The sequence below is a fragment of the Diadema antillarum genome, unplaced genomic scaffold, assembly GCF_040938485.1.
Source record: "Diadema antillarum isolate AM-2024a unplaced genomic scaffold, OU_Dant_1.0 seq00000244_RagTag, whole genome shotgun sequence".
NCBI lineage: Eukaryota > Metazoa > Echinodermata > Echinoidea > Diadematoida > Diadematidae > Diadema > Diadema antillarum.
Window position 1 is genome coordinate 55,844 of NW_027271288.1, and position 22,538 is coordinate 78,381.

A 22,538-nucleotide genomic window follows, 5' to 3' on the forward strand; every position below is an offset into this window, starting at 1 on the left:
GTTCCTGCTTTTTTTGTCTTTTGATTTGTTTTATTTCGTGTTGCTTTGTTTATGTTATGTATTATACTATATTATATTCAAAAGAGATTTTGCAACAAAAAGATATGCCTTTATGTTGTTGACAAGCAGAGGCGTATGTAGGCTGCTGTAGATTTTCTGGTGTGCTTGTTACATGTATACACTGTACTTAGCTCTGGAAGCATATCGCCCTAAAATGATAAAGTATCAAAAGCAAAAGCAAACCATGTCATGTGTCAACTTTTTTGGGATATCCGTGTGAAGACCGCGAAGGGACCCAGTTACATCCGTGCTCTTCCTTGATATCAGTGTTAGCTCCGTATCGTTTCTGCTGTGGTCCGAGTTCATTCCTTGAATGTCCGTATAGGCATCGTACTTGTCCTTATAGCTTCCGTACTTGTCCGTGTAGACACCCAGTTGAGATCGTATTCACACCGGCATTGAGAGGCAAATCGATATTTTGCATGCCGGAACACCACGGATGACGATCCGTGGTCATCCGTGAAGCAATCCGTGAAAGTGTAAAAGGGGCTTTATTTAAGCCCCTTTTACACTTTCACGGATCACATCACGGATGACCACGGATCGACGGTCCGGGATCATCCGTACTGTTTCCGGCATGACCGTGTTGACTCCGTGAAGTCATCCGGCATTATCCTTGATCATTCGGCATGTCCGCGGCAAAAATTAAGCTTGCTTAATTTTTCATCCCGGACATCACGGATGAAAATCAATACGAGCTCTTCCTTGTTGGAACCGTGTACTCCGTGTTGCATCCGTATTCCTTCCTTGAAGGCACCGGCTACTCCATGTTGCCTCCGTGAAGACATCGGGATGTGAATATTGGAATAGGCTCCAGTCGGGATGAGAAATTCGTGTTTGCTCACATCTTCCCCCATCAGTACAGCCACCAACTCCTCTTACTGTTAGTAGGCCTATACATTGTAGTGGTCGCATGAGAAGCTTCAGTGACCCACACACATGTTCCTGCTTTTTTTGTCTTTTGATTTGTTTTATTTCGTGTTGCTTTGTTTATGTTATGTATTATACTATATTATATTCAAAAGAGATTTTGCAACAAAAAGATATGCCTTTATGTTGTTGACAAGCAGAGGCGTATGTAGGCTGCTGTAGATTTTCTGGTGTGCTTGTTACATGTATACACTGTACTTAGCTCTGGAAGCATATCGCCCTAAAATGATAAAGTATCAAAAGCAAAAGCAAACCATGTCATGTGTCAACTTTTTTGGGATATCCGTGTGAAGACCGCGAAGGGACCCAGTTACATCCGTGCTCTTCCTTGATATCAGTGTTAGCTCCGTATCGTTTCTGCTGTGGTCCGAGTTCATTCCTTGAATGTCCGTATAGGCATCGTACTTGTCCTTATAGCTTCCGTACTTGTCCGTGTAGACACCCAGTTGAGATCGTATTCACACCGGCATTGAGAGGCAAATCGATATTTTGCATGCCGGAACACCACGGATGACGATCCGTGGTCATCCGTGAAGCAATCCGTGAAAGTGTAAAAGGGGCTTTACACACATATCGAAGTTTCGTTTCAGGCAAACGGCACTTAGCAAACAATTTAGTAATAAGACGATTTTGAATTATTATAGAACTTACAGTCAAACCTGCATAGCGATCACCGTCTATAGCGGTCACTTGCTGTATGCGACGAGAAAACACGATTCCACCAAGAGAAAAGCCATGTCAAAGACCCTGTCTATAGTGGCCACCTGTCTACAACGGTCACATTTTTTTTTGTCTCTCTTGGGTGGCCACTATAGACAGGGTGACTGCATTTGCCTCGTAACGGTTGTAAGTGAAACCACTTCCTGCAGTTATGTTTTGTGTGAACTCCGGTCTGCATTCTTAGAAAGCTGTTTGCCTTTTGTACAAGCCACCACTGGCAGTAGAATTTCATTGGCGAATTCAGCATCCATGTGATGAATTAAAGACCTATGCATTGCAAATGCATGTTGACATGTATTGATTTATACTTCCATGATCAATACCTATGTAGCATAAAGAATATCTAGAGACATGGCATATATTGATTTTCCCCCTGTTATTCCTTAATCTAAATTATTTGGATACGCCCACAAAAAGACACTGGAATACCCCTTCCTCAAAACCGACCATTATAGCTTGCATGTTTCCATACGATGAGGTTAACAAACGCCATTGTCATCGACAAAATCTTGGTTTGATTTTTTGTTTGTTTGTTTCGTAGTAATCTGAAGAAGAGTAGCACAAGATTATTGTTCTTTAAATATATAACACATATTTGAATTCATCTTTTGTGCATATAAGTGATGGTCATGGTATTATAAATCAACAGATTGCATGACATAATATAGGTCCTTTAAAGTTGCACGTATCACAACCAAAGGCTAGAGTGGCAGCGGAACTGGAAGGTATTCCCAGACATATAACAATTTACTCCTGCCCTGAATGTGCGTATAAGTGCCGCTCGCTATAATGCAATAAACGTGGTGTATATGCAAGTTGATATCGCAGGTTGAAACACTATCGCGATCACCAGTCGAAACGTGTAATATATCAACAATGTGAAATTTCCTTGTTGAACCGCGTTCGAGGATACTTCTTGAATACTATATAGATGTACACGAAAAGATGCGATTAACTTGTCACTATGCTTTTTAAATACATGTATACACATTGTGATGATAAAGGAATGGACGGTAGAGACGTAGCTAGATTTCTACAATACTTTAATGGTCCAAGTTTTCAGTCAGTTTTATCAACCTTTTATTAAGCCTGCATTGACAAACAGGAAAATGAATCCTTTGCCCCTACAGCAGTTTTCTTCTTAAAGCAATGATTAAAGATATAGGATCAGACGTTTGTATCTAGGCGTATTTAGTACACGCCCTTCCTCACTCTCTCTCTCTCTCTCTCTCTCCCTCTCTCTCTCTCTCGCTCTCTCTCTTATTCTAATATCTCAAGGATTTTGTTTCAATATTCTGTTGACGTCAATCAAAAATTCACTGCAACTGTATGATGCTCTATTTGTGTAAGAGTACTTCCACGTAATCAAATGCAATTATGAATGAAAAGTCCTACTGTTTTGCTTAGATATTGCTTCTGCTATCAAATGAATTGTCATAAGATTTGTCGGGTAGGAAAGTCGCCATGATTTTCTAGTTGTTTGCTGAAGTTTAAGTTTGATGCAGGTATACCATTTGCTATCAACGTGACAAAAGATTAATGATCAGATTTCAAATGCGTTGCCGTCACTGGACACGAAGTCAAGTGGCTCCGTTTTATTCCGCTGCGTTATCTTATTACATGTATTTGCTGCAGATGATCTCGCGTTATGTAGAGTTGCTGAGTTCTTTTGTCTCATCATACGTATAACGATGCATTAAAATCTTTGGTTTTCGCTACATCCTCACTTATGATTTTCATGGCGATGACTGGACACTACATTAAATGGTGTATTGTTAATGAGTGATTCTGCTTCACAATGTAGAATTGTGATTTTTTTTCCCCCAAAGTCCAAAGAAACGTCAAAATAATGTTTGAGTTGGTTTATCATACCACAGACATTCATTTCTCATACCGTGAAATTGCTTCTATAGGCCAGAAGAGTCAAAGCTTCCTTGAAGGAAATTTTTTCACTTTTTTATTCATTTAGCATGCATAAAAATGTGGCAATAATATGACAAGTATAGCATGACAATGTGACAAAAGAAACAAACAAACAAGCAAACAAACAAACAACGCTATCAAGTGAAGGGGTTAATGAGAAGGCATGCAATGGGCCTTATTTAAAACTAACTACAAGACTAACTAAATGTGTACGTAGAATATCAAAATTACTGTTGGATGTTGCTACTGCCAACTCATATATAATGAGTCTTTACTCTTATACGTGCACAATTTCAATTTTTTCCCTTTTTATTTTAAGTGTTTCCCCAGAGATGAAAGTAGCGTTTTCAAGAATGTGAACTATACAGTGAAATATCACTCCGTATTGAAGTTGCCTTTGATATAGAGTAAAAGTGAAAGCATATGTAAAGACGACCAGAATATGGAGTGCTTTTTGATTTCCAAACGGGTTATAACTTCAAGAATTTAGTACGTTATATTACCTCATCACGTTTAGGATGGCTTTCATTTTTATAGAATGAATGTGTCGAACAGTATGATAGAGCAAGGATTCGTCAGATCAGGGTTGGGAAAGTTGTTTTTTTGTTTATTTACAAATCAATGATTTATACACGTACATAATATGTCGTTGCAACCAGATATTCAATTGAATTGAATTTATTCTCATATTTCACAAGAAAACCAAATACAGTGTAGAATACATATCACTGGACCTCCCCCCCCCCCAAAAAAAAAAAGAACAAGACCACAAAATTAACATATCACAACGTAAAGCATGAAAAAAAAAACACGTATATTGCTACAAAACTAAATGCAATGGGCGAGTCGACAATCTGACAATACAGGGCTATCTAGAGTATGTGAATGACGGAATCAAGACATTTTGTCTGTCACAAACGATGTAAAATATGAAGGAACCAACTAAAAGCAATGCTTGTAAAAGTGGTAGTTGGTTCCTAATGTGGAACGCGTTTCATGTTCACAATGGAAGACAATATCAGCGAAGGAAATAATGATGCTGAATCTTTTTTTTTTTTTTTAAATTCTTCTGGTCTTCGGGACCTGCGGTCAGGTAAGAAGTTCTCTAAAACGTCGATTATACCTTCACAGGCTGTAAGAACAATATGTCTCATGAAGATGTTATGTTAAAGTGAATCTGTTACACAGCTGTGATACGTCCCCCCCCCCCCCAACTTTCATCGTCTCTCAAGATACGGCAGAGCCGCCCAGATCTTTCGCGAAGCAGACGCGAACCATGCAAAAGTGATGACAAGCAGGCATGGCTATATATATATATATATATATATATATATATATATATATATATATGTATATATATATATATGCATATATATATATATATATATATATGTATATATATATATATATGCATATATATATATATATATATATACACACACACACACACACACACACACACATATATATATATATATATATATATATATAGTGTATCATATATCATAATTATACTTCTATCCTGATCGAGGTCGCTATCCTTTCCTCTAAGCTCCATTCATTCATCGAGACGAGATCTTACATCTCGAATCGACCAAGTTGATGATGGGTCGAAGAAGGTATCACACACCCAAACGACTTCACTCGATCTTGCTGTCGTGTGCCGTTTATGTCATGAAGTCTAAAGTTCAACGGTTATCATTCACAAAACTTAAATCATTAGTTCTCCCCGTCAGGGATCTGATAATACTTAACGTATTACATAGATACACAGTTGATAAGAAATCATGGGACACGGCTAAGTTCAACGACTATCAGTTCTGATTAATTATGAATTCTTAGACTGTTGAAAAGCAGTCGTGCACTTCGCGTGGTATTTTTTGAGTTGAAGTATACTGGTTTTTGAGGAGGAAGAAGAAAAAAAGGTACGATTATGGCTTCTTCGTTCCTTCAGTGTACAGAATATCAAGAGGACATACTTTTCCGATTGCCATGTGTTAGTGTTTACACGTTTGTTTATCTCTTTTGATGATGAGTACGTTTGTGTAGTGTATGTTTATATTAGTGTGTATAATATATAGTGCATCCATGTGTGTTTGTGAATTGGTAGTCGACACATTGTCAAGAATTGTTATTATACCTGTATACATTCATTGTTTTTGTAATCACGATCAGGAACCCGGCTTCGCAATGAGTCTTTTTTCCCCATCTTTTCACTTTAGAGCGCAGTTTGATATCTTTGAGATATATCACTAATCACTATAACCAGTGACATTGATGATGGAAGTTTCATCCAGAGAGCGAACATTTCAATACGATGACGAGCTGCCTCCTTTACCGGTGCCACCCCTCGAGCAAACATTGAAGAAGTACGTCGACTCGGGTAAGATAATACTTCCAATGCATTTACAATTATAAAAATCACACATCTGAGGAAATAAGAACCACCTCTAATGAAAGTAACGATAGCTGAAACTATATATCAATAATAGAGTAGGTATCAACATCAATGACACGATGACCGCGAGACATTTATATGTCCCTAAGCACACCCATTTTTCTGTATCACTTTCTTCTGCTTAATAGTAAAACCCTTCTTGTCTGAGGAGGACTTCCGGGAGACGCAAAGAATTGTGGGACGTTTCGGCCAAGGAACTGGTAAAACACTTCACAACGAGCTTCTCAAGAAGTCTGAGGCTTCAAAAAATTGGGTAAATGATCATTCTTCAATTTATTTTGTGTTCTTCAATATGTATAAGATTTGAGAAGTATTCAGACCGACAGCATTTACTTATATGTCCTTAACGGTTAGTAGGATGTGTTCTCATTTGGACTATATTCCATTTCAATGCAGTAAAATATTCTGATAATCATTATCGTCAGAGGGAATGGTCACTTGGAAGTGAATTCCCCTCTTGAGCTGAATTTATTGGCACTATAAAAAGAATCGTGTATTTCATAACTTTCAGGTAATGACTTGTTAATGAATAATAAAAACGAGTTTGGCAATTAACTAATTTGAAAACACAAAAAACCCCGCAGATATTGACTCCATATAATATTTGACAAAATAATAATTGTGCCTTGGGTCTATTGAGGAGAATATGCCATCAAACAGAATATGAGAATGATATCAGAGCACTCTTTGCCACCTTTGAACTCTATACTATATATCAATACAAAACAAAGCTAAGATATTGATAAGCTCAGGCGGAAAGCGCATATAGAATGTAACATTGTCATCAGGCATGATAAGATATAAAAATAGACACACTTGCTTCACATTGAGATAACATTAGCTCACACTCAGACACAGTTAAGCAAACATAACCCATATATGAGAACAGATAAAGCAGGGACCTTCAGAATTTATCAATAGCCTATTTGTTGTTGTTGTTGTTTCTGCTTAAATACATTCTTCTTGTTATTAGATATATTCTCCTTTTTGTTCTTTCTACCAGATTTGTGAGACAATTGAAAAAAAAAGAAGACGGATTTTTAATTTTCATGGGAAGAGATAATGTGAACGCCCAGCTCAAAACCCACAGAAAGTAAAGGCCAATATGAATTTCCACTTTTTTCATACATGGTACAAAAGGGTATAAGCTAAAAAGCTTGAAAGTCATACACATAACTCATTCAAAAAGTGACTGAAATGTAAAGGCAGAAGTTAATACATTTATAAGGAGGTGCGCAGTTTCATAGAAAGAGGAGTAAAAATTATCAAAAAATCGATTTAAAAATTATAGGACCACAAGGCGTGCTGTGCCAAAGCATTACTCGAAATACATCCTATTTCCCACTGTAACACCTGTCCGGAAAAAAAAAATGGTCCAGAAAACCTGCTAATATCTCGATTTGGGTTTCGTTTTAAGCCGCAAAATCTTGACAGGTATATATCTAGTTAGAGAAAATATTACTCTCCTAGGTAAGACAATGTAAAGTTACAAGATTTGAGACGGTCAACTCATATGACATATTTTGGTCCATTACAGAGAATCCTAATCTGAGATTGTTTGTGGGTTTTGAGCCAGAGGAGATCACTTGCGCATCATTTCCGCTTTAATATTCTGTGTAGTTGGAACAATGGTGGGAAGAAATAGCATATCTGTCATCTCGACGTCCTCTTGGAGTTTTCCAAAACCCTTCCGGGTCGTTCCCAGCCCAAGACACCATGTGGCCCCCGATGAAAGGCAGTCAGCTTGAACGAGGGGCCATCGCTCTCTGGCATGTACTCACTTTCTACACACTTGTCAGAAAGTAAGGTTTGAAAACAACTTAGCTTTTCTTCTGATATAAAAGATTGTATCATAACAAACGTTATGAACTTTGTGTATTGTTTGGTTCCATGACATTTGCTCCTACGTCAATAAATTGCTCCCATGAAAATGAAATATCTGCACTCTAAGCCAAACATAAATTCTACCCATAAACAATTTTATAACCCTCACCTTAATCCTAATCCTCACATCAGACTAAACCTAAAACCTATATATCACAACCCTAACCCTAACCCTATAAGCAGAAAAATAAGACCGGAGCAATTGTCGCAGGAGCAAATGTCATGTCACCGTATTGTTCTGCTGTCGCTTCTTTTCACCAATCATCTTGAAGAAATAAGAATATGAAAGCCATTCATAAAATGAGCCGCTGGTTTTTGTTGGGTTGTACAAAACTTGGAATTGCTTGTAAACAAAGTTTGCATATTGCAAAGAAAATAATCCGAAATGACAAAAGAGACAGCTCTTCATGAGCCGTGTATCAAACGACGAAACATTGAGCACCGTTTCCGTCTGCAGGAAAACAACTGTTTGTTTACTTTTTGCTTTTACTTTTGTTTTGTTTTTTCTGTATATGCGAGCGGCGCTATTTGTAGACTATTTACTTATATGGAAAGAAAGCCATTTCAAAGTAGACCTATACTGCTCTAAGAGTTGTATACGTTCTACATTATTGTGATACAGGGAGCAGATCCCCGTGGACAAGAACAGGGCCGGAACACATATCTTCTCGATGGACCAGCAGCGGGGTCTGTTCCACACCTGTCGCGAACCTGGACTAGAGCGGGACGTTCTCTTCAGATTCTTCAAGACTGGTCTAGACTCCTTTTCTATTTCGTTCTAGTATTTTACACAAAGGCCCGAATTCACGAAGGTGGTACAAATGAAACCATAGTTTAAACCATGGACAAAAACCATGGAGCGCCAAATGTGGCATGGAATATTTCGTTACGAAATCAGTCATTTCGTCGATGAAATGGTTATTTTGTAACGAAATGACAACATTTTGTAACTAAATGAACACTTCGTCCACGAAATGATAATTTCGTTAACGGAACGGTCATTTTGTCGACGAAATGACCAATTTCGTAACGAAATATTCCGTGCGACACTTGGCGCTCCATGGTTTTTGTCCATGGTTTAAACCATGGTTTCATTTGTACCACCTTCGTGAATTTGGGCCACGTGTTTAAATCGTGGCAGTTCTTGCTATGCCGACCTTCACATGCTCTTCAATCTTACGCATTAGTAGTAATGATGATAATAATTACGATGAAAGCAATGACTTAAATAACGATAACAATCGTCAATGAATCACCATTATTTTTCCTCCAGTGAGGTCATCATCTTCATTATTTTTATCTTCACAAATACAACGACAATAAAGCTACAAAGAGGTCTCATCCAAAAGCACTTTGGATTTGAAAATACCGTATTCATATCTGAAGAAAACTGGTTAAAGTCATACTCAAGAAAACACGGAAAGTAGCCGCATTTATTTCCAACTTGAAACTCAATCAATTTCAGTCAAACATCTAAAGGTGACATTGTCTTTGCTGAAAGTGTATAGAAAGATACTGCCTGATTGAGTGTTTACGTGCAGAATTGTATTTCCTTTCAGAAAGCGAGGGCCAATGTCCGAGGCATATTCATGTTATCTGCAACGGGCACATATTCAAGATGCTGCCCTTTGATGGTGAGGGTAATCTAAACACAACATCGGAGATATTCAGGTAAACAGAGGGATTATCATAATCGTAAAAAATATCAAACAAACGAAGTGAAAGAGATTCAGTGTCTATAACTCGTCGAGGGATGTAGGGAATGAAGTTGACTTCATCATAACCGGTTAAGTCATAGTTGGAAGTTATCCAAATAAGTGTCATCTTTCGTCAAAAGATATCCAATGACATCAACAAGCGAGGGTAGGTTGCGTTGTGCAGGAGCTGGGAAATGTGTTCGCTCTAAATGGAAGCATGTCATCTCAGTATGGATCACGACTCTCGTGATTGTAATGCTATACACCAACAACAAAATGTAATCTTTAGTGATAATCATTATTATGGCGTGTCTAGGAACCTATCGAATACCAGTTAGAACGCGTCTGAACGTAATCAAAAAAAAAAAAAAAAAACAGCCAACAACAATTAATAATGGATAATGAATAATGAATAAAGCACATTATATACACTGCAAAAAGTCCGGTGTTAAATATGAAACACCGAGCTGGTGTTAAATTTCTGGTGCTCATTTGTGGTTTTAGATGAGCACCTCCGGGTGTCACTTCAAAATATATCATTGTTTTTAGAATAGTTTCATATAGTTACTGTTCTTCTAGTTGATTTTGAACTTCAGCAAAACGATCAAGAATTTTCCGATAAAATACTTGATTTTTTAAAACAAGGTGTGAACACATTTACACCACAGTTAATACCAGTTGGTGTGGTCTCCTATTGAAGCTAGGCGGTTGCTATACCATTGACATTAACACCAGCAATATCAAATCAACACCATGCGGTGTCATTGGTGAATCAACACGAGCGCAGTGTCAATCACCAGCTACAGTGTCAAATTAACACCACGAAGTGGCAGGTGAACACTTTTCAACACCATCACAGCATACTTTCTACACCTGTGGGTGTGGTCCTCTATTGACACTTGATCGGTGTTAAATCTAACACCGATGTTTTTGCAGTGTACATAAGTAAAACGTCGACATGTCATTTGGGGTATATAAACGTAACACTACATTTGAAATGTTATAGAGATGCCAACGAGAAGAGTCAAAGAGGCCATGTTTTGTTTTGAGCAGTCGTTGGATATGATAATACTTCTAATAGAGATAGATGATCTATTGGTTTTCTGTAGTGACCATTTATTATCAAACGTATGAAACAGTAGTTAGTGTCATGAATCATAAAAAGTTTTTATCTGCAAAAAATCCCCAGGACTGAACAGTTTTTCTGCACAATATTCAATTAAATAGGCAACTGACTTACATCAAAGAGATGAGCAGAGAGAGGGGTCAGTGTATAGGAGCTCTCTCCGCAGACGATCGAGTGACTTACGCCAAGGTACATCATTGCTTTGCATGGTCCTTATATTTTTGCTTCTTTTATGTGGATTTTTTTTTTTTCCGGGGAAGGGAGCTTGTGGTATGGTAAGGTGATGATCACAATCAATCGTTCGTTAAGAGGTAGAAAGGTGTTAAAACACTGCACAAAATTCAAAGGAGACTATTTTTTTTTTTCGTCATCATCTACGATGTTGAAAGCTTCTGATTTAATAAACAAAGTTCCTAGGTAAGAAAGTGAGCTTTTCTTGAACTCTTTCCTGGTATTTTAGGAAAGCAGAATACTGTAGAAAAAAACACAACATATAAATTGTTTCTTTTTTAAAGTAAACTTGCATGAAACGCACATACAAAAATAAAATACGAACAAAATGTAAGAGACATGTGTGTATGTGTAGTATCATTTTTTTTTTTGTTATCTATCTTCAATGGTTACTTTGGGTGTAAAGAGGAAGAGGAACAGAGATCAGAAAATGTTCACTTCGAGGCGGTATGGCGGTGTCCCTTTAACCCTTTGTGTGTCACATTTATAACCTGTCCATAGGTTTATATGTGAAATTTGTGCCCTGTTGACTCATTGGCATAGAAAGGGTTAATGTATATCTTCACCGCTTAGATGCATTGTACGCACACTGTTTGAAAACAAACAAACAAGCAAAATATATATTTCGATATATTTACACGTATGGGTTTGCTTGGCTGTCTTTGCATGCTTGGCACGAAGAGAACTTGAAAACATCAACACATGAAAATACAGTGCATTAGTAGTAGTAGTAGTAGTAGTAGAGTAGTAGTAGTAGTAGTAGTAGTAGTAGTAGTAGTAGAAGTACAGCACGCAGTTTTTACGATAGTTCTGGTATAACATATTAATTAAATCGCTCGTTATACAATAATTATTGTGTATGTATTAACATTATATGATACATTATTTATGCACAATCATGTTTGGCCATTGTACTTGCATTTCGTTGCTTCTCTTTAGGCCTTTGATCACCTGTGTTCTCTGGATCCAGCCAACCGCAAGCACATAGAGACCATCAAAACCAGTATCATGGGCTTCATTCTAGACGACGGAAACCCGAAGACATATGCGGAAGTATATGATGATGGCGAAGTGGAATGTTTTTCCTCAGGGCTTCTAGAATTACAAGTCTTGTGATCATGATAGGATTAACGTTATATTTCCGAGTAGATGTTGTTTCATTTCATTTCATTGTTGTGATAATGAGAGGTCACGAAAGTATGTTCAATTTTCCTTGGTTTCTTTAACATTAAGTTCCTATTATTCCACTACTAGTAGCCATGCGTCGTCACATGACTTTTCGTTGCTATAGAAACGACGAATAAATATCATATAAAAATCATATGACCTTATTTGCCCATGTATGATAGTCTCTTCCGTGTTAACACAGCTCCCTCCAAAGTTGGCCCTTGGCCTTGTTTCATAAAGTTGTTCGTCAAGTTACGCATAACTTTACGAACGACTGGAATATGGCAAGCCAAGTGAGTTTCCTAATCATTGTTAATTTCAATAGCTAAAGTTGAAATTTGCAGATGATAATGATTATTCTTGTATTTTGACACACGTTTTAGTTGAAAGTGTATTTTTGCCCCAATGTAGATAAAAAGATATTGACATTCAGTCGTATTTGTTAAAATGTAAAGAAAAAAACGGGCACACATATTGGCACTTCATATTCCAGGCGTTCGTAAAGTCATGCGTAACTTTACGAACAGCTTTATGAAACAATGCCCAGCCACCATTATTCATCACACATTACCACATGCAGTATCCATAGACCAAGATCGAGGGACACAGTGCATTGTGAAACATCTTGACCAAGAATGTCTATAATGCTCCTCTTGAAGGCTTTCGAAATCGTCAGGTCCTGTTTACGGGCCTAAAAGATCCTTAAGGCATAAGGAATAAGACATAACACAAGATATCAGGCAATAGTTTCAATGTTTAAAGCGTGGGCATATATATCGAAAGTCACGAATTATTTTGTGCTTCTTTGAATTTTTTTCTGTTGTTTTTGTCATATCACTTCTGGCATTGTTACATCAGGTATTTTTATCTCTAATATATTTCTTCTTCTACTTTCATCATTAAGGTAACTTTAACTTATATAATATATTATATCTTTTAACCTCTCAACAATTTAATCTTTCGAATTTCAACGACTTGAAAATTTTTGTCTGGCATTTTTACCTAACAGTTTTGCCTAGGACATTTCTGCCTCTTCTACACGTTTAGCTTCTACCACTTTTACATCTGATGTCGTTTTTTCTAATACTTTTGCTTGGGATTTTATTCAATATACCTGTAGCATTTAACATCTCATATTTTTACCCTCTAGCTGGTTAACCTTTGACATTCTAACCGGCGCGAAAAACAATTCTTAAGACAAGATAGTGAACCTGAAACGGATGTTGGAAAAGTTTCCTCGGAAAAAAAAAGAAAATAAAAAGAAATCTTCTCGTGACCATAATGGCAGTTAAGGTATAAGATTAAACCAAAGGACTGTACTCAGAGAGCTTCTAACTAAAATATAGTAGAAAAAAAGAAAACTACGATTTGTTTTCATCAGATTTATCAAGTTGGGGAAAAAGTCAGACGATAAGTTTATGTAATCAGAGATGAGATGTATTAGTATGCAGACTTTAGGAAGAAAAGACCTAGACCTAGACTCTTATACTTTGAACGGTAGTCTGAAAAGTTTCGATTCCCATAGTAATTTTGGCACAGGACTGTAGGCCTATAGCGAGAAACTTAACCCTGTAGGCCAACAGGCTAGAGTTAAAGAGGTAATCCTATACGCTCTTTATAAGACGTAACCAATCAAAACTCAAAAAGTGTTCCATGTTATACCAAGTGAGGTATCGCATCAAAGATTTGGTTTCCTTAATTGTTTCAGATGGCGGTCTCACTTTAAAATGTTTACATTTGGCGCTTAACCCGCTTTAGGACCAAATTCTTCATAATATGTTTGTATAACTTTTTCATTGTCTTTAGACCTGTCATCACGGTATAGCTGGAGCCTTCCCTCACAACAGATGGTTCGACAAATCATACAGCTTGATCGTCACTTCGAATGGGGTTTTGTGTACGAACATTGACGTAAGTGGTTGAAGTCAAATTGAGTGTCCGCCACAATGTGAATCTTTTGATTTCAATTTCGCGCTCCTCAATTTGGCAATTTTGTACTTGTTTGTGATGGATAAAAGATTGTTTTAAAGGGATGGTATAGTTTTGGAGGAGATTGGAATTCATGTGTTTTTTTTGTGTGAAATAATTAGAAACCACTTGTATGAAATGTTAAAGAGCATCTGATCCTTCGATGAATTAAAAGTTTATCTGATGAAAATCGACTTAGAATGGCTGAGATATCCAAAAAAGAAAGAGGTCCCAATAAAAAGTGGGTCCCACCATTTATAAGGATCACTTTATTCATTTTTGGATATCCATTTCAAAACCATTTTTCATCAAATAAACTTAATTTCTCATAGAATTGTATGCTCTTTAATACTTCATATAAGTGATTTTCTTTTATATTTATCTAGCAAAAAACTAAAACTTGAATTCCCATCTCCACCCAAACCATACCATCCCTCTTTTATCTATCACGAATTTTATCAGCAAATTTGAAGAGCGCGAAGTTAAAGTTGCATGTTTGTTTGTTCTTTAAAGATAGTTAGCATGGTCGCCGTAATACAGTGTACTAATAGTCCGTCTTTTCCACCAGCATGCACCATTTGACGGAATGGCATTCATACCACTATCACAGTACCTCTACCAGCAATTGCAGACAAGTGGTGGAGAATGGCCGGTAAGTTCTTGTTATATCTCATAAATGAGCAAAATAAACACGAGATGAATTACGCACACAGAGCTATCCGTCGTCATATACATGGTGATGCTTGAGAATATAAAAACTATAGTCATACTATATACATCTTGAAATGCATGATTATTAAATCGACAAGGAAACAGACATAACTATCTTTCAAGTAAAAAAAAAAATAAAACTTTCCAATCTCATCTAACAAAGTGATATTACTCTATGAATATCGATAAAGCCCGTGCAAATATAGTATTTAGAAAAAAATATTCAAATAAAGATATTGTTGTGTATGTATCATACATGTCATAAGTGCGGCATTACAGGATTGTAATTATGCATCAAAATGTCTTGTCATTTCTCAAGTTTGATCTGAATTATGATGGAAAGAAAAACATAAATTATCTTGAACATATTTTACTACGCAGCATCAACCTGTAACTGACAGACCGAACTGTCAAACACCAGGCGAGCTCATATTTGTCACGGATGACAGAGTGAGAAAGGACATTAAACACGCCATTGACGTGTACAACAGAAATGTAAGTTGGCTGCTCGCTCAGTTCATATCAACCAGACGTAACAATCTCCATTGTTTTGAGCCAGCGGGAAAAAAAGGCCAGGAAGCAGATATTGGGCTAGTATTCAGGTCAACCATTTGACGAAATGATTAGTGGAAGAGGACGCTTACAATATACAATATGCCCTTTAATATCGTTAAGCTCAAATGAAGATTCAAAATGCATGGAGGACGTTCGGCACGGGAACTGGAATTCATTATGTAGATGAGTTTTAACACGGAACATTTTACAAACTTATTTTCCCTGTCAATATGCTCTCGCCTTTTTATCGAATGGGGGTCTTAAATTCAAGGAGGACTAAACGTGGGAACTTTTGTTACAGGCAAATGTTGTCATGCTGTGTAAACAAAGTGGAATGCATACGTATTGAGTTGTCACACGGATCATTTCACAAACTTAATTTCCATTAATATATGCTTATACCATTAAATAATTGCGTAAAACATTGCAGCAACCAGCCAGGCTAGTAAACTTCAGGCGTGATGGCATAGCCATGGAATTTCAACATGTTTTTCCATTTCAACATATATCATATAAAAAAAAAAATTAACTCTTGCCTTTGGTCTTACTCTAGAAATCACAAATGAAGGTAATGATGATAGCGTATATCGAAAGAGAATTAATAGTAACGCGCAAGAGGAAAACAAAAGATTATATCATTATGAAAATTACAATGAAAGTGTAATGACGTCAACAATACCATAGTACACTTTATATGACGATATTAGTATGAATAATCTTTTCATTGGCATCACAACAAAACTATGATTGTTATGTGGATTCAATGAATGCGGCGATATCAAAAGTAGAACACATCAGTGATGTCCATGGAATTCTTTTTGAAAGTTATAAATTTTAAATTTTGATGGGGCCATCGCATTCGTAATAGCGATATTGTATTCATATTTTCTTTATATCGTTCCCCTGCTGCGACGTCACGAACTCCAATATCCTTTTTATTCAACAATCCAAACTTTTGAACGGATTAGCCAATTTTCTTTAAACGAGAAACTAGCCTAGTTTACCTTTTAGGCCGACATCTTATAATGCATGACCGACTAGTGTAGTCCTGTCTTCAAATTTGATACTGTATAACAATCATGTGCGATGCTGAAGATGGAAATGCCAGAGGCAATTCTCGGCGATATTTTCATCTCCAACAGGCGGCTAATTTTGAATTAGTCTGCAGCTCTTACTACGTGTTCGGCAAAGACTTCGTGAAGAAACACGGCTTGCACCCGGATGGTGTCATCCAGCTTGCATTACAACTTGCCTACTACACCTCATTTGGCAGGTACTTGGTTGTTGTTATTATTACTATTGCTGCTGTTGTTGTTGCTGTTGTGCGGTTTGCTTTAAGTTATAAAAAAAATGTCGTGTCCCTGTGCTGGAAATGGATGTAGTTGCAATATAGTTATATAATATACACATTTCCCCCCGTATATAAGTACCATCATTTGCTAAAAATTGTATAGCAACGTTACAAATTGACGGGAAGAAAGGATCAAATCTAAGTTTTTTAAGTTAGATCAGGCATGTCAGGGAGGTGGCCTCCTAATTGGTTAGATCTAGAGAAGATTTGTACGTATAGTTCAGTGATAGAATTGTGAGGTCATGACTTCAGCGTGTCATCTTATTTGCCTAAATGGTTGCTGAAAATATTTTCCAGATCTCCATACCTTCCTCATCTTAGTTCCAATATTTATAAAAACTCTTCCATCTTGTTGGTTTGAATTGATTTTATTAATTCAATCCATCTTCATGATATCATGATGTGTAATGGCACTTCAAATCCATGTGATAGAAAATAATGCTATGGTGAAATGACTGACCAACTAACAGACTTAACTGGCAGACTGCGTAAGAACTTGAGTGAACGTTGCGACAATATCATAATTGAGTTCAGCTTAATTGCGTCTATTTCAATCTTGTTATTTTTTTTCAACGGACAAACACAGCCAAAGAACAAAAGGATGTATGAAGTGAAATGCGAAACTTTGGTATTCAGCATAAAATAGCATCAGAGGTATAGATTTTGAGAGCAAATTCTGCTCAGTATTTTTCTACAACAATTATCATGCATTTTGTAAAAAAAGAAACTAAACCATAACATAATGAAAACATGATATTCTAAATAAAGACCTGTATAACCAGTTTATGTCCCCATAAGAAACAAACCTGAGCTTTTCGTTTCGGTTCGTTTTGTTTCGTTTCGTTTTTACTTCTGCCTATAGACCTGGCGCTGCTTATGAGACAGCTACAACTCGGCAGTTTTACCACGGTCGCACTGAGACTCACCGCTCCTGTACTATGGAGGCCATAGACTGGTGTAAAGCTATGCAGGACACAGCAGTCGATGTGAGCTACAAAGTCAAGTTTGTATAAAGTATAGACAAATAGATTAAAGAGAAGTGTCACGCTATTAAAGCATCAGGCATAATTTTGACTCTACGAAGAATATAACAAAATACTTAAAGAGGAATGTAGTGGCTAATTCTAAGAGAGAGGGGGAGAGAGAGAGGGAGAGAGGGGGGGGGAATGACTCACGGCTTTTGATGTATCATGCTGAAGAGGATGAGAAAACTATGGGAATATCATAAAGTGTTTTGCCTTGTTTGGTGGTCTAGCATGGTGTCCACCGATGAATCTGTTTGAAGAGGCTACAATCTGATATAGTTTATCACAAATAGAATATCAGAAGTAACCGTGTTCACGGATGCGATAGACGTCTCTGCATCTAATCTTAGATAGTGGAGCAATATTTTAAGTGTTGGATGCATTTTCAGTGACGGGATGTAAAGATTTTTGTGTTATGTATGTAGTGAATGTTGTTTTCTTATCTTTTTTGTATCGTTTTGGAATGTGTGCTCTATCTATGTGTGAATATGATATATGCTACTTCATTCATGAAGGTTTTCCATTTTATGGACGATGAATAATGATTTTGCTGCTTTAATGATTGATCCAGTGCCAGATCGTATTTCTGTTCTTCAGGTATCCCTGTAGCCATTGTTTTAAGCTACAGCTGTCGTTCCATGCAAGGCATCTGTATCCGTTATTCTCTAAAGCAGTGCTTTTCATCTATTTTCTTATTTTTCAATCCTTTCAGCCAGGCCTTCATTGAAAGTATAAATTTTTTATTTCCATCATGACAATCATAATGAAGGTGGTTTATAATAATTTGTAAAAATAAGGAAATTTGATATGACTTTAATGGCATATGCGCTTAAATGATACATTGACGAACAATGCCAAACGAGATATGATGGGAAATGTATGAATGAACATGGAAAGAATCGACGACGATACCAATACATTTTATCAGGAAAGTTATGAGAGTTCCTTTTGGAAAACAATGATACAGCTACATACTATATTGACCGGTTATAGGAGACCTCCCTATCTTACACGTCAATCAGCTGACTTGCTGCTATATGTATGAGATATGAATGAGTGGTGTAACTGAACTCAGATTATGATCATTATGTTCACACTAATGTTTCAAAGAGTCTAATGTTGAACAAAGGCGAAATAATACACTTAACTCTCGATGAACGCCGGAAGCATTACTAACTTTGTGTCAAACTGTCTTAGGTATCTACAAAACTGGCTCTGCTCAGGACAGCACACGACCGACACATAGCCCTGATGATAGAAGCGGCCACTGGTCAAGGGACTGACCGACACCTCCTTGGTCTTTACCTCATTTCTCAGGAAATGGGCCTACCGGTGCCAGAAATCTTTATGGACAAGGCCTACACTCTCAGGTCAGTAACCTATGTAGATAAATACCCAACATTGCCTGTCATAACAGGGGCGGATCCAGAAATTCGGTAAAGAGGAGGCGCCTTTACAAAATTAAAGGGGGCGCACGCCCGGTGCTCCCCTCTCTGGATCCGCCACTGATAACATTAACCTGATGAAGGTTTGAAATGTAGGGTCCACCACGATTTACGAACTACATTGTAACCTTATGGGGATTGCACCTTCTATGAGCATTTCATCTCAAGGAACAGGCTAATTATCTCCGTTCCAAAGATTTTCACGAAGGTTCTCGATATCACCAGTCTCACCTCGACTTCACTGGTAGGTTAAATCCTTTTTCTTTTGTGAACGTATGATAGATTCTGTTGTTTATTTAACTGATTCAATGCGAAAATTTGGTAAAACAATAAGACACAAGCTGGAACAGCAGACAGAGAACAAGAACGTTGTTTCTACAAAACCCTGTCTCTGACAGAAATTTGACTATAACCCCTTTGCTTATTGTATGCAAAAGCCAGTCGTCCAAAAATATCGTTCGTATGATTATTTTGTGTGGCGTCGCCAAAAGTTACCTTTCAAGTGGATTAGCGCCAATGATCATCTCAGGCAATGTTTTGTGAAGAATCTTATATGAAACACGAAGCACAAACTTTCAAAAGGAGACTTTCTATCTTTACCTTGCCTTTCCTCTAAGTTCAGCCATTTATCATATTTTCAAATGATAATTCATATTTACGAGGTCACCTGCCGTCTATTGTACTAAATAGTATCTATGATTATGAGGATAAATCCTTTGGTCATATCGTTCTTTAAAAAAGAGCTTTTGCTTATTTTCTTTCATGATATCCCTTGTAATGTCGTACTGGTTAGATCGAGTCTTGTTTTAAGTTTTTTTTTTTCTGTTTAATGCAAGTGAATATATAGATTCATCTTTTTTCTTTTCAACTAATGCAATGTTAAGATATGATAAAAAAATATGATATATTGACTTTTGATTTCGATAGTTCCTTGACGACATCCATTATGACGTAATATGGTCAGAGTTTGCAACTGATTGACAAATTGCCCTACATCGACGTAAAACAAAGGAGGTCGTAGGTTCGAATCCTGTCAATGTATGCTCATGATTTCCTTTATCATGGCTACTACTAAACACTGATTACTTCAGTGCTCGTTTAAGTCGATCTTGGGCAATTTGTCAATCAGTTGCAATACAAGAGGAACAAAAAAAAATAACAACTTAAAGGTATAATTTTATCTGTTTGGTCGGAGTTTGTTTCAAGTCTGTCCCTTTCCTCCATATTTACGAGGGATTCACAATTCAGTATATTTAAATGAGTGATATTTGATTTGACAACAAAGGATGTTCTCTAATACAAAAAATTACCACCCCTCCCCAATTTTTACCTTTAGTGGAGGTGGAGGCAACTTCCCCCTGTCTACGAGCACCCTTGGGTACACCAAGGGTCTGGGAGCCATAGCCCCTATGAGGGAGGATGGGTATATGTGCTGCTACAGGATCGGCAGCGATGAGTGAGTTGCGCCTCCCTTTTATTGATATCATATCTTAGAGTATTACTCTATACCACGTAAAAACTATGTCAGTATACTAGTAGTGAAACTACTTATCCTTTGTAGCCTTGCATCACGACGTCCTTCGCGTGTTTTCTTCCTTGTTCGTTTTGATTATACGTAACATGGGGAGGAGTATAACAAAAGAAAAAAAATCCTGACATCAAGTTTGTAAGGTACTAGTGTATGATATACTAGTTAGCAGACGAGTCTGTATAATGCAAATACCTTCTATACTCTATCCCTGCTTATACTTCATCCATTTTCCTTCGTTCCTTTCTCCGTCTCAATCCTACTTCATTTAGATCCACTTCCCTTATTGCATTGTATAATTCGAGGAGAATTTACGTGGGATGCCATATAGGTCCTATATCTTTCACCGTTATACTTATTCGTTTATTCCATTTTCTAATTGAACCCCCCCCCCCCCCCCGCCTCCGAATTGCGCGCAATTATGATCTGATGATAACATGTTCGTAACGGAATACTTTCAGGCATTTGATATATTGTATGTGTGAGTGAGGGTGTGTGCACGAATGATTTGGAAGTAAAGACTGAATAAAGAAGAACATCAAGCCACGTCACGTTGCCATGTTACGCTCTTTGCAGACTCCAGTTCACTGTCAGTGCCTTCAAGAACTGCTCGGAGACGGATGCCAACCGCTTCTTCCGCCAAATCACTCTAGCTCTCAATCGCATCTGGACTCTGCTGCATTCAGCAAAACTTTGAGGGAAAAACATGTCTTTTTGTCTATCCTCTCTCTTTCTCTTTCTTTCTTTCTTTCTTTGTTTCTTTCTTTCTTATTCACTCATTTTAATTTCATCAAACATTGTCCCCTGAACTCTGAGTATACTTGAAGGGGTTTGAACTGACGGCAATTTACTATTGATGTCACATTAACAATACTAGATACAACAATTCTTAAATGCAAAATTTGACGGCCAGGCTACATCACTAATAAATTTGTTACCCTCAATATGCATTAAGCGTTTTACTGTACATTTTGTAAGTATAGAATACCAGACTGTACCAAATACATTCTCTCTATATTATATAATTGTGCGTTACCTTATACCAGCATCAACTGTCATTCTGAAAAGAAAATGCGTTTGCTTGACCACCACTATAAGTCTTAATCTAATTGTTAAAGAGTTGCTTACTTTGATATCAATGCAAAAGTCGTTTAACCTCTCATACCTATATATGGGCAATTCCGCAGTTAGGTGGACATGACATGGATAAAAGAAATGTGCCTCTTTATCTTACTCTTTAATCTAGGTATCAACTAATGCCATGGATGTTCACCAATCATTAAGGTCTTTCAAATTCAGTAGATTTTATCTTTCGTATTGATTGATTTCGCGAGATCTAAAACCATCATTTAAAATGTACATGTGGGACTGGGGATGCTGAAATTCGCTTAAATGCAAATTACAGTGGGTTCCTTTGAAATTTTTTCCTCAAAGTTTTGCTAAAGGGTAAAAGATAAATACATTTAAATACTCCAGAAGTCATGTGACATTTTGTCAATTACAAAAGGGTGAAATGACCTGCGGAATTACTCCGGACAAATGTAACGTTACTAACCGTAACGTTACTAACCATGCTTTTGGGGGTCTAGCTAAGAAATTATTGGTCGAACTGCTAAAAAACATTGTGTGAACATTTGTCATGATGCAATAATTGAAATTAATGCAACACTTTGTTTGAAGTGACTTGAATTTTTGCACACTTTTTGTTACAAGACATTGATTTTTTTGTCATGTCCTTTTTTCGTAACGTTACTAACCA

General features: G+C 37.1%; 1 protein-coding gene across 1 annotated transcript; it reads left to right on the forward strand.

The window, feature by feature from the left end:
* Positions 1 to 5,913: 5,913 nt before the first annotated feature.
* On the forward strand, positions 5,914 to 21,476 carry LOC139729499 (peroxisomal carnitine O-octanoyltransferase-like). The gene is made up of 15 exons (XM_071640424.1): positions 5,914 to 6,016; positions 6,220 to 6,344; positions 7,712 to 7,893; positions 8,598 to 8,728; positions 9,535 to 9,646; positions 10,900 to 10,987; positions 11,969 to 12,082; positions 14,003 to 14,107; positions 14,733 to 14,816; positions 15,257 to 15,370; positions 16,573 to 16,703; positions 17,644 to 17,767; positions 19,004 to 19,176; positions 20,588 to 20,707; positions 21,356 to 21,476. Exons 1-15 carry the CDS (start codon positions 5,914 to 5,916, stop codon positions 21,474 to 21,476), a joined length of 1,827 nt encoding a protein of 608 aa, XP_071496525.1.
* The last annotated feature ends 1,062 nt before the right edge of the window (positions 21,477 to 22,538 follow it).